Source organism: Empidonax traillii, unplaced genomic scaffold (genome assembly GCF_003031625.1).
Source record: "Empidonax traillii isolate 1590-97213 ecotype Southwest subspecies unplaced genomic scaffold, ASM303162v1 scaffold160:size908849, whole genome shotgun sequence".
NCBI classification, from domain to species: Eukaryota; Metazoa; Chordata; class Aves; order Passeriformes; family Tyrannidae; genus Empidonax; species Empidonax traillii.
Window position 1 is genome coordinate 218,874 of NW_020955353.1, and position 10,776 is coordinate 229,649.

Consider the following 10,776-nt stretch of genomic DNA (forward strand, 5'->3'; position numbering starts at 1 on the left):
CTGAAAAAGGCCGTTTGTCTCACTATCTTATCATCTCTGTCTCAGTGTCAGCCCAAGCCTTGATGCCTCCTTCCCCCAGCAGCAGGTTTCATTCCTTCATTTCGGATTCCACCCAGCCACCCTTTCTCAGCCATTCCTTGTTTCCCTCCAAGAGTTTCAGAGAACCATGGCCCTCCTTGTCGTGATGGTTCCTTAGCTTGGGGCTGGTGTCTGCCAGCCAGGACAGGAGTTCATCAACCCCCTGGTGAGGTCCTGGTGAGATGCTAAGGGTGTAAGTGTCCCTGGCACAGCGGGATGCTCAGCTCAGTCTCTGCCTATATACAAAATCTCCTGCTCCCTTCCATGGCCTCAGCGCTGCAGGGATTCAAGACAACCTCCACTGGGCAGCACCAGGAATGGTACCCCCTCCCAAAATGCCCAGTGCCCCACGTGGGCCCTTCCCCCCCTGCCCAGCAGCAAAGGCTCCCACTGTGGTCAGTGGTGCAGAGCCTGGGGAATGCTGTCGTGGTGCTCAGCACCCAGCACCCTCTGTAGTGGGTCCCCTGTGGGAGGGGGCATCAGGGGGCAGGTTAGCAGGGATTTCTGCAGTGCTGGAGGAGTAGGAGACACGAAACTGCCTCCCAGAGCTACATAGGAGGAAACAAGCTTGGCTGTGGGAGATCCACGGATCTGTAGGGAAAGGCAAGGGATTCCCCTTTCTCTCCTGCAACCTGGATCCAAAGCCAAAATCTACTGGGGAAGGCTCCAGGACAGCACCATCTCCCTCTTCTCCGTCCTGCAGAACCCAGGGGCTGGGTTCGCTGCGTGATGCTCTGCTGGATGCACCAGTCTGGTGCCACAAATAATTGACAAGTGCCAATCCCCAGCACCGCAGATCTCCTCGACGCGCGGCGCTGAGGTCCCTCCATCCTTCCTCTCGCCTGCGCTCCGGGATGAGGCAGAGCAGCACCAGGGAAGGACCAGGATCCGGGGCACTCCGGACCCCGCGGCACCTGCTACCCCGAGGGGGCAAACGCGGGGTACGCTGGGGGGGGGTGGGCAGCGGGAGAAGGGGAGGGAAGGGGGCCGGGAGGGGGTGCGAGCCCCTTCCAGCCCCCGCGGGGGTCGGCAGCGCTTCGCCCGCTCTGCTTCGGGGTCTGCAGCACCGCTGGCGGGGGCTGGACGGGGGGAAAGGGGGGTCGGGGGGCTTCGCTTTGTCTCCCCGCCCGCGGGGCCGGGGTCGGAGGCTGTGGGAGGGCGGGAGGAGGAGCGCGGACCGCCCCCGCCGCCGCCGTACAAAAGGGGCCGGGCGGGCGGCGGAGCGGCGTGTGCCGCGGGCAGAGCGGGGCAGGGACAGGGACAGGGACAGGGACAGGGACAGGCAGGGCAGGGACCAGGCAGGGCGCAGCGAGAAGCGCTCTGGTCCTCTCCTCAGCGCCATTCCGACAGGGATCGCGACCGTCCCGTCCCGTCCCATCCCATCCCGCTCCCCGTCGGGCCGGGACCATGCGGCGGGCGCGGGCGCTGCGCCGCCGCGGAGCGCTGCTCGCCTGCATCTCCCTGGGGACGCTGCTGGCCCTCGCGGACGCCAAGGGCTCCTTCTACCCCCCCGCCGCCCCCCTGCCCTACGGCGGCAGGTACAGCCTCTACACGGCCGGCTCCAGCCCGCAGCTCGGCCCCGGCAAGCCCGTGGGCAAGCACAAGTAAGCGACTCCCTGCGCGATTCCCCAGCCGCGGTGGCGCAACCATCCCGGGTCTCTGTCGGGCATCCCTTACCGGGCACAGACCGCGGCCACCGGGGACTGGCCACGCGTCTGGGTCTGCGGGAGCATCCCCGGGGGAGCGGCTGCCGCGGGCACCCCGTGTGGGCACCCACCCCCGGTACCGACCGTGGGTACCATCTCCCAGGGCTCGCCAGCGGGCATCCCTGGCTGGGCAGGGGTCCCTGGGTACCGGCCGCGGGCATCCCCTGCCCCACACCATCTGCCGGGTACTGAACAGGGGCTGGCGGCGGGGCAGCAGTGTCCGGGTGTCTCGGTGCCCCCTCCATCCAGAGGAGGGGCCGGGAGTTCTGTCTCCAGGAGGGAGCGGGCTGCCTGCGGCGGGGACGGCTGTGCTGAGGTCCCGTGTGGGACGGGGCTGGGGGAGTGGGGATGAGGATGCCCGTGTGCAGTTTTGGGGTAGGTGCATGTACCTGTTTTGCCTGACAGGGGCGCGGGGGGGTGATGTGCGGGAGGGAAGGGTGGCGGTGCACAGAGAGACGTGTGAAAACACATGTTGGTTTGGAGGGAATTTGTCCCTTTGCTTGTAAAACACATACGTACTAGAGTTTAAATAAGTTTTCAAGAAACCTGGAAAGCTGAGGCAGTGAGGAATGTGGGCTTTACACATGCTATAGACTTTTTCCATTCGATGGCAGAAAAGCTGTTACATTGGGGGCGGGGAGGGGGTGTCCCTTCCCTCTCCGCTTGTTTGCTCAGAGTGGTTTCTGCCGGGCTCCTTTGAAAAGGGGAGGATGTGGTGTTAGGAACAAGCTGAAATGAATAAAGTAACACTGCACACAAACAATACTGGCAGTGCCAGTGAGGGCTTTCAAAAACCCGTAACATTTTCCAGCTGCTCACTCTAAAAACATCAGGCTGCAGCTATAAAACTACTTGCCACAGGTGTGTGAGAAGGGAAGGGGGTTCTGAGGGGGAGAGTGAGCCAGAACCACGCTAACCCAAGAAGTTGGAGGTAGGCACTCTTTATTGTAGTGACTGGTAGATCTGCCTGCACTGGCTATGAGCTGACTTAGAGACGGTTGGCAGTGTGTTTGTAAGCAGGTCCTGGATTCATGGATAGACTGTGATCCTAAATTTCCACATTGCACACATGATCTCCCTCCCCTCCAGCTAAGAGAAGTGGCTGGCCTTCGCTCTCCTGTGGCCCTGTGCTCGGATGGATGACTCACTTCCAGAGGAGTGGGGAGCAGCCCAGGGCCCTGCTCGTGCTCTGGGCCTGGCAGCCCCTGCCAGGTCTGGGCAGGCTGGGAGAGATGTGCTGGTGCTGCTCCTGGGGGAACAAGGGGGATGTGCTGGGTGTGTGGGATCAGGGCATCCCTGCTGAGAGGGAGCAGAGACAGAGCCAGGGTGTTGGAGGGAGGATGAGCTGCTCACACCTTGCTGCTGCATGGAGGGAGCTCCTGCTGGAGATGGAGGAACCTGCTCTGAGCTTCTGGATGGGGACACTGGGAAGCAGCTCTCCCTGCATGAGCTGGTTCCTGTGACTCTGGGCTGCCTGGCCACAGGCTGGGATGCAGTTGGAGTCCCCTGGCATCCCCATCACACGGCCTGTGGAGAGCAGCCTCAGGGCTGAGCACAGAAATGAGCTGCAGGGCCTCAGCCCAGCTCTCGTGGGCTTGTCAGAATGATGCTCCAGATGATGTTGAGACTTCTGGCAGGTAGAGGTGAGGGAGGGGACTGTGGCGGTCAGTTTGGAGCAGAAGGGTTTGTGGAGAAGGACTGTGGTGACTCCTGTGTGAGGGAGTGTGTGTGCCCATGTGTGTACGTGCACAGGGTGGGGTGTGCACAGCCCTGCCCACCCTCAGGGGACAGAGCAGCAGCCCTCTGGCTCACCCTGAGTGGGGAAAGATCAATGGAGGAGGGACAAGCACTGCTGGCAAACAGGTGAAGACAAAGTACCCTCCCTGCCCACCCACACCAAGCTCACACAGAGCCATGTCCTGCCGCCTCACTGAGCACCTCCCTGCACCTGCAGCTCCGCTGGCCCATCTGCTCCGTCCTGCTGACCCTGCTCCTCAGCTCTGCTCTGCACTCAGTGCCTGTGCCCTCCTCTCCTCCCGCTCTGCCGTCTGCCACATCCCCCTGTCCTTAATCCCTGCCTCACCACACATCCCTGCTGTCTCTGTCCCCATGGACCAAGTCCATCTGCTCCTGCCAGCAGCCCTGCCTTCAGCTGGAACAGCCTTGGCCTCCATCTGTCCCACCAGTACTCCTGCATCCTTCCTGCACAGCCTTCCTCCCACCCAGCTTATCCTGAACTCCTGGATTTGCTGCTTGGTTCAGGAGAGATCCTGTGCTAGAGCTGACTGGTACCTGTGACACTCTGCTGTGGGCACCATGGCAGGGGGGAGTCTCTGCTCCTTGTACTAACTGTCCTAGAGGTCTGGAGAGGTTTCCAGCCTGATCCATCATGGATCTGCTCCGTGTCCCTGCCTCCATGGCAGAGGGACCCACGATGCTGCAGCCCTGCAGAGTGGCCAGTCTGCATCTCCTCTCTGCTGACTGCAGCATCACGCCTGCCACAGTACCCACTGCCTGCGGGTACTTTTGAGCTGCTTTTGAGTTGGTCCCTGCCCTGGCAGCACTCCAGGAGCTGCAGCAGGACAGACAACCCCAGCCAGGCGCTGCTGGAGCTATTTCTGGGATGCTGTTCCCATAACTGCTGCTGCCGGTGGGGTTCTGCTTGTCGTCCCAGCCTGTCTCACCACCCAGTCCATCTGTGCCGAGCACAGCCCCGCTCTGGTGACACCACCAGCACTGATGACAGTGTGGCTGTGACTGTGACAGCATCCATGCTGCTGCAGCGTGGTGGTGATGCCCCCAGCTCCTGCTGCCTGAACCTCGCCAGCAGTGCCAGACCTGCCTGGGGAGTGGGGGGGGGACAGCTGGGGTGCCACTGCCTGGCGGGCAGGGGGTGACAGTGTCTCGCTGTGCTTCCCCCCAGGAGCTACTGTGCCTACGTGGTGCAGCGCAACGTGACGTGCACGCTGCAGGACGGGGCCGAGAGCTACGTCAAGGCCGAGTACCACAAGTGCAGCTGGGGACCCAAGTGCCCGGGGAAAGTGCTGTGAGTACGGGGGGCACTGGGCACGGCTCCCTTCCCCACCCAGCGTCAGCTCCCGAGGCTCCTGTGCCACCTTTCCGATCATAAAACACAAATTTCCACTGGGTAGTGAGACGACTGAAAGGCTTTTCCTGGACGAGGCAGTCAATGGCAGGGCAGTGGTGCTGGGAGGAGGCAAGACAGGATCTGTCCCTCCTTAGAAGACGTGTCAGGAGAGGTTTAGGTTAGATATTAGGAAAAGGTTTTCACCCAGAGGGTGACTGGGCACTGGAACAGGCTCCCCAGGGAATTTAATCACAGCACCAAGCCTGCCAGAGTTCAAGAAGTGTTTGGACAATATTCTCAGGCACATGGTGTGATATTTGGAGGTGTCCTGTGCAGGAGTTGAAATGATGATCCTTGTGGGTCCCTTCCAGCTTAGGCTATTCTGTGACTCAGAAATAAATCATGAATTCATGGGAAGTGGGGAGCTGCCTGTGCATTTTGTCACAGACCTGCAATCTGGCAGAGTGGTGGCAGCTCGCTGAGAACCTGACTGAGAGGAGGAGGGAACGGAGCCCCTGGCTGGGGATGGCTCAGTGCTTCCTGCCCTAGGAAGATGTTTGCAGAACTCTCTGCCACCCTGTCAGTGCTGGAGGGAAACAGCCCACTGTGCCACCGCTGGAGCTGCTGCTGGAGCAGTGTGGACACTCAGGCTTCGTGCTTCGGCAGCCCGGGCTGGGAATGCTGCTCCAGGTGGAAATGCTGATCTCCTGCATCCTCCCCAGGCCCGAGGAGTGGAGCAGAGCTGAGCATGGAGGAAAACCGGGATGAGAGGGGCTTTTGTTGGAGCCTGGGACCCCTCCTGTGGCAGCAGGCTGGGACTCTCCGTGTGCCAGTGGTGCCATGGGCTCTGCATGGAGCCTCTGCCAGCAGAGATGGGCAACTGGACCCACTATTTGACTTGTTCTTTCCATCAGGATGTTCTGCATGGCCTCAGATGCTGCATCCACAGACCAGAGGGAAACATGGTTTTTCCACATGCTGGGGCCATCAGCTCATGTTTGTGCAGCTGCAAATAGTACTTCCCCTTGCTGCTGCTTGGAACAGGGAGAGAGAGGTTTGGAGGGTTTGAAGCTCTCTGAGCTCCTCTGCAGAGTCCAGCATGACACAGAGAAGCTGCCCTGCCTTCTGGATGCCATCCTCCTCCTCACCTCACCCCCTGACAGTGGCTGGGAGCAGCACTGTACCTGTACTCCTGGGGTACGCCCAGGCAGATTTCCACACACCCCAAGACAAGGAAAGACCTTTGAAACTCAGCAACACCTGTGAAAAAGGAATACCAAGAAAAGGAGCTTGTTCTGAAGCTGTCCTGTGCCTTTGGGAAATTCACGTGGAGAAATCTGGGAGTGAATCAAGGAGCAGAGGATTTGGGTTTCCTTTATCCCCCTGCCCTGCAGTTCTTTCCGAGGCTGCATCACACTGGGAGTCGTGTGGAAGTGGCATTGCTGGGGGCTGCAGCCTGGGCCAGGGACACTGAGGATTCAGGCAGGGCCATGGATGACAGGGGATGTGCCCTGTGTGCTGCCCTGAGCAATGGATAACTGGGATGGATAACTGCAGCCCCTCTGCTCTGCCACCTCCTCTGAGACCTTCTGCTGGACGTGCTGGAGAAGAACAAGGGCCTGATTGTGTGTGTTGTTGCAAAACAGCAAACTTCAGGGTTTTCAGGCCCTGGTTAAATTCAGATTGGACATTTGCAAAAGGCAGGTTCAAAGCATTGATGTTCAGAGGTGGCGAGAAACGCCCCATCTTCAGCCCTGTGCGGCTCAGCTGGGCTGGTGGGGGGACACAGGTGCTGGGGGGGTCCTGTCCCATCCCTGTCACCTCACAGCAAATTGCCACGGAGGAGCAGGGAGCAGCTGAGTCCTCCAGATGGGCTGATGGGACCCCATGCAGAGCAAGAGCAGAGAGGGAGGGTGTTGGTGTCCCACTGGGCAAGGAGGTGGGCTTGCACCTCGTGTGCTGGTTGTGGGGGCACAGATGTTTTAGTGCCCAAACTGGTGATGGAGAAACTTCCCAGTGCATCCCCAGCTGGGGCAGGAGGCAGTGTAAGGAGCTATCCCTCTGTGCACACCCCAGAGCATCGGCCCAGGGACCCTTACCAGGCCAGCCCAAGCCCCTTTAGGCTTTCGACACTCACAGAGGCTTCAGGATACAATTACTAGGAAATTCTGTAGGTCAGTTCAATGTGCAAAACACTTCCACAAGCTGTCTGCTTCCTTCTTGGAAGTGATCTGATTTTGCAGGGGTTTTGAAATCACTGCCATCGTTTCACCTTGTGGTCTCATGGGCCAGAGGTTGTCAAGGGGTGTGGCATCAGTCAGAGTGGTCACCAGCTGACTGCAGCAATACACTTACAGCTGCTGTTCCTAACTAACAACAGGTATCCCAGGTCAAAAGCACTCCAACAAAACCCCACTGTAATGCTGCACCGAGCTGGGCCGCAGTAAGAGCTGCTGGAGGAGGTGGGCCATGCTCTGCAGGTGCAGCACAGGGGTCTCAGCCAGGCTTTCCCCTGTGCACAGATCCCCCACACCCAACAGGACTCGACCCTGCTCTGCCTTACTGCTTGATGAGGTTGTTGCTTCTCTAAACTGTCCCCTCTCTCCCCCCTCTCCTGGAAAGGTACCGCACGTTCTTCAGGCCCAGATACAAGATCGGATTCAAGACAGTGACCGAGCTGTCCTGGAGGTGCTGCCCAGGCTTCATGGGAGAAGGGTGCCACGACAGCCCCACCGACCAGCCCGGCCTCCTGCCCCAGCATCCCAGCCCCAAAATGCCTCCTGGGCAAAACATGTTTCCGATGCCCAGACTGCCTCCCTATCCAAAAAGCCACCCTGACCTGTTTCCAGGACCGAAGAAGAATCAGTATGGTGAGATCTCGCTCCTGCTTCACATCTGTAGGCCACCAAACCACTGTCACACACTCGACCCTCCTGGTTCTTTCTGTTCCAGCACAGGGCATGAATCTGGCAAAAATTCAGTGGGTGATGTGCTTTCTGATCAGAGATCTGAGATTTGATTCCTTTGAGGACCACTTGCTTTTTTAATCTTGTCTCCTTCAAAACATGCAGCTTCAAAATTGCCTTTCCTCACTGCTTTAGAGCATTTTCCTGTTAATTTTGGGGTTGGTAGAGGGTGTCTCAAGACAAAGCTCCCCTGGGCTATTCTCATTACCTGCTATTTAACTCAGGAGCAGAGGGCTGGATCCCAATAGGAAAGAGGGTTTCTGGTCAGCTTAAGGAGAGATGGAGAGGGAGGGTGGGCTGAGATTTTGCTGAAATGGCAATAAAAGGGGAGCCAAGGAGGGGAGTTAAAGGAACACCAGTCCTGACTGTGCCCTCTCTGTTTCTTTGCCCTGCAGGCAGGAAGCTGCCAGGCCTCTTTGGGGACCGCCTGGATCGGCTGGAGGAAGAGGTGAGGCGCCTGTCCCAGTCCTACGACAGCCTGCACAGCATGGTGAGCGGCCTGGGGGACCGCCTGCGCCTGGCCATCCAGGAGGACACCACCAAGATGATCGGCTCCCTGATGAACAGCCCGGGCACGCCCGACTCCACGGTCGGCTTCGGCATCATTCCCGACGGGCTGGTGGACGTGGCGGACAAGGCCGACGTGGCCACGTACCCGCCCGTGGGGGAGATCCTGACCAAGGTGACGGAGGTGAGCGACGTGCTGAAAACCAAGGCGGATCTGCTGCACGAGGTGCAGGGCATGGTCCTGGACCACGACGGGCACATCAAGCACCTGCTGGAGGCCGCCCGGCCCTCGCCCCTCACCTCCATCGACCTGCTGGAGGAGTACGTGGACACGAGGCTGAGCAACCTGCGCGGGGAGCTGCTTGACGGCTTCGAGAAGAAGCTGGGGAAGATCCAGACCACGTGCGACTTCCGGATCCAGGAGGTGCGGCAGCAGTGCGAGGAGGAGAAAGCTGCCAACCTGCGGCTGCAACAGACGCTGGACGGGAAGGAGCTGGAGATCAAGAAAGAGATCTCCCAGCTGGAGACCCAGATCCAAGGGCTGACCGTGGTGGAAAGCTGCTGCAGCAACCTGGACTACCTCACTGATCGCATGAACATCCTCGAGAAAGGCCTTCACAGCATCTCCGAGTCCCAGAAGAACTTGCACTCACGGCTGGATGGAGAAATCTCCACTGTCACCCTAGGGAACCTCTTTGAAGGGCGCTTTGAGGACCTGGAAGCCAGGCTCAATGCTACAGAGAGGGAAACGGGGAGCTGCTGCTCCGGGATAGAGGACAGCGTGAGGGGCACGGTGGTGGCAGAGGTGGATGGCATGAGGACTGCCTTTGAAGACAAAATGCAGACCCTGGAGGACAGGTTCATGACCATCGTGGGGGAGCTGAACAATGCCAGTTCTCCCGCAGGAATGGATGGAGCGGTGGTGCCCGTGCTGGAGGGCGAGCTCGCCAGCATGAGGAGACGCACGGACGAGGCACTGGAGGGGCTCCAGAATCGCCTTGTCACGCTGGAGAGCACCTGTTCCCTGGGCTGCACCTCTGCCTCCAAAGACGTGGAGACCTTCCGGACGGAGATTGAAGACTGCCAGAGCAAGAACCAGGACCTGCTCCTGCGGATGGACAGCAACTACGACCTCCTGCGCAAGCTGAACGCCACCATCCTGGAGATCCAGCGGCGAATCGAGGAGGAAGCGGCGGGGGCTCTGCAAGGGGAGATCACCTTGCTGAAGATCAACCTGAACACTGTGAGCAAGTCTCTGACGGGGCTCAAGGACTCCGTCTCCCAGTACTCGGATACCGTGACACACGTCAACTCCTCGCTGGACGAGCACGAGCGGAAGATCGAGGACGAGGTGCACTCCATCCAGGAGAGAGTCAACGACCAAGGCTCCCAGCTCTTCTTCAGCAACCGGCGCATCCTGAACCTCAAGGGAGACCTGGAGCGACTGAAAGCCAGGATTGTCAGCGACCTGAGCTCCTGCAAGAACGTGGCCCACGACCTGCAGCAGGAGATCTCCCACTTCGACGAGCGGGTGGCCCGGGTGGAGAGAGCCTGCGGCCGGCTGGGCGTCCTCACAGGGAGCCTGGACGACATCAGGAAGGAACTGGAGAAACACACGGGCAGTTTGTGGGACTACATGGACCACATGAACGGGACACTGGCTGCCCACTCTCAGGAAATAACAGGACTGAAGGACAACCTGCTTGACTGCCAAGCCAAGGTCTCTGAGCTGGCAGAACAGGTCGGGCACTTGGAAGAGAAGGTGGAGGGGAGGCAGCATTAGCCACACTGCCATGTGTGCCTTCCTTCCCCCCCTGCGAAGGACAGGATTAACTTATATCACACAGACTCGCTCCAATGTGACAACAGTTCGTGGGATAATTTTTTTAATGAAAAGCTGCTACTTTTTCTTTTTTTTTTTCCCCCTTCATCTTGTTGGCCCCACTCTTCCATAACTCCGCCGTGCCAGTACTCCCCTCCCGCTCGGCAGCTGTCCTGACCTGGTGCAGCAGTGTCACTGCCTCCTGGCTGGGGGGGTTGCTTTGGCTCCTGGGCTGATGACCCCACAAGGACAATTCAGGAGGAAGCTGGAGGCGGGAACATTGATTTCCAATTTTATTTTTGCGGATTTATAATTTCTTGAAGAATACAACCCCGTAGTTATCAGTGGAGGAATAGTTTCTCTGACCTAAAGACCACCTGCATCTTAATCCAGGGACTTGAGCGAAGCCAGGGCTCCTTACAGGGAACAAAACTCGCCACAGGAATTGCAAATTTCAAAGAACACACGTATTCACACGTCCCCCTGGGAACTGGCTTCCCCTCTCCGAGACGGCAGCTCTCCTTGTGTATGGTAAATCCATTTACACTGCTCCCTCCTCCATGCAGATGCACATGCCTTGTGGAGCAGATGAGGGTATGCATTAGGAAA

The 10,776-nt window shown here is 59.0% G+C and overlaps 1 protein-coding gene across 1 annotated transcript; it reads left to right on the forward strand.

Moving 5' to 3' along the window:
- The first annotated feature begins 1,485 nt into the window (after nucleotides 1–1,485).
- On the forward strand, nucleotides 1,486–10,282 carry EMILIN3 (elastin microfibril interfacer 3). The gene is made up of 4 exons (XM_027885096.1): nucleotides 1,486–1,682; nucleotides 4,708–4,830; nucleotides 7,495–7,742; nucleotides 8,234–10,282. The coding sequence occupies exons 1-4, from the start codon at nucleotides 1,486–1,488 to the stop codon at nucleotides 10,126–10,128; spliced, it is 2,463 nt and encodes an 820-aa protein (XP_027740897.1). The 3' UTR covers nucleotides 10,129–10,282.
- Nucleotides 10,283–10,776: the final 494 nt, after the last annotated feature.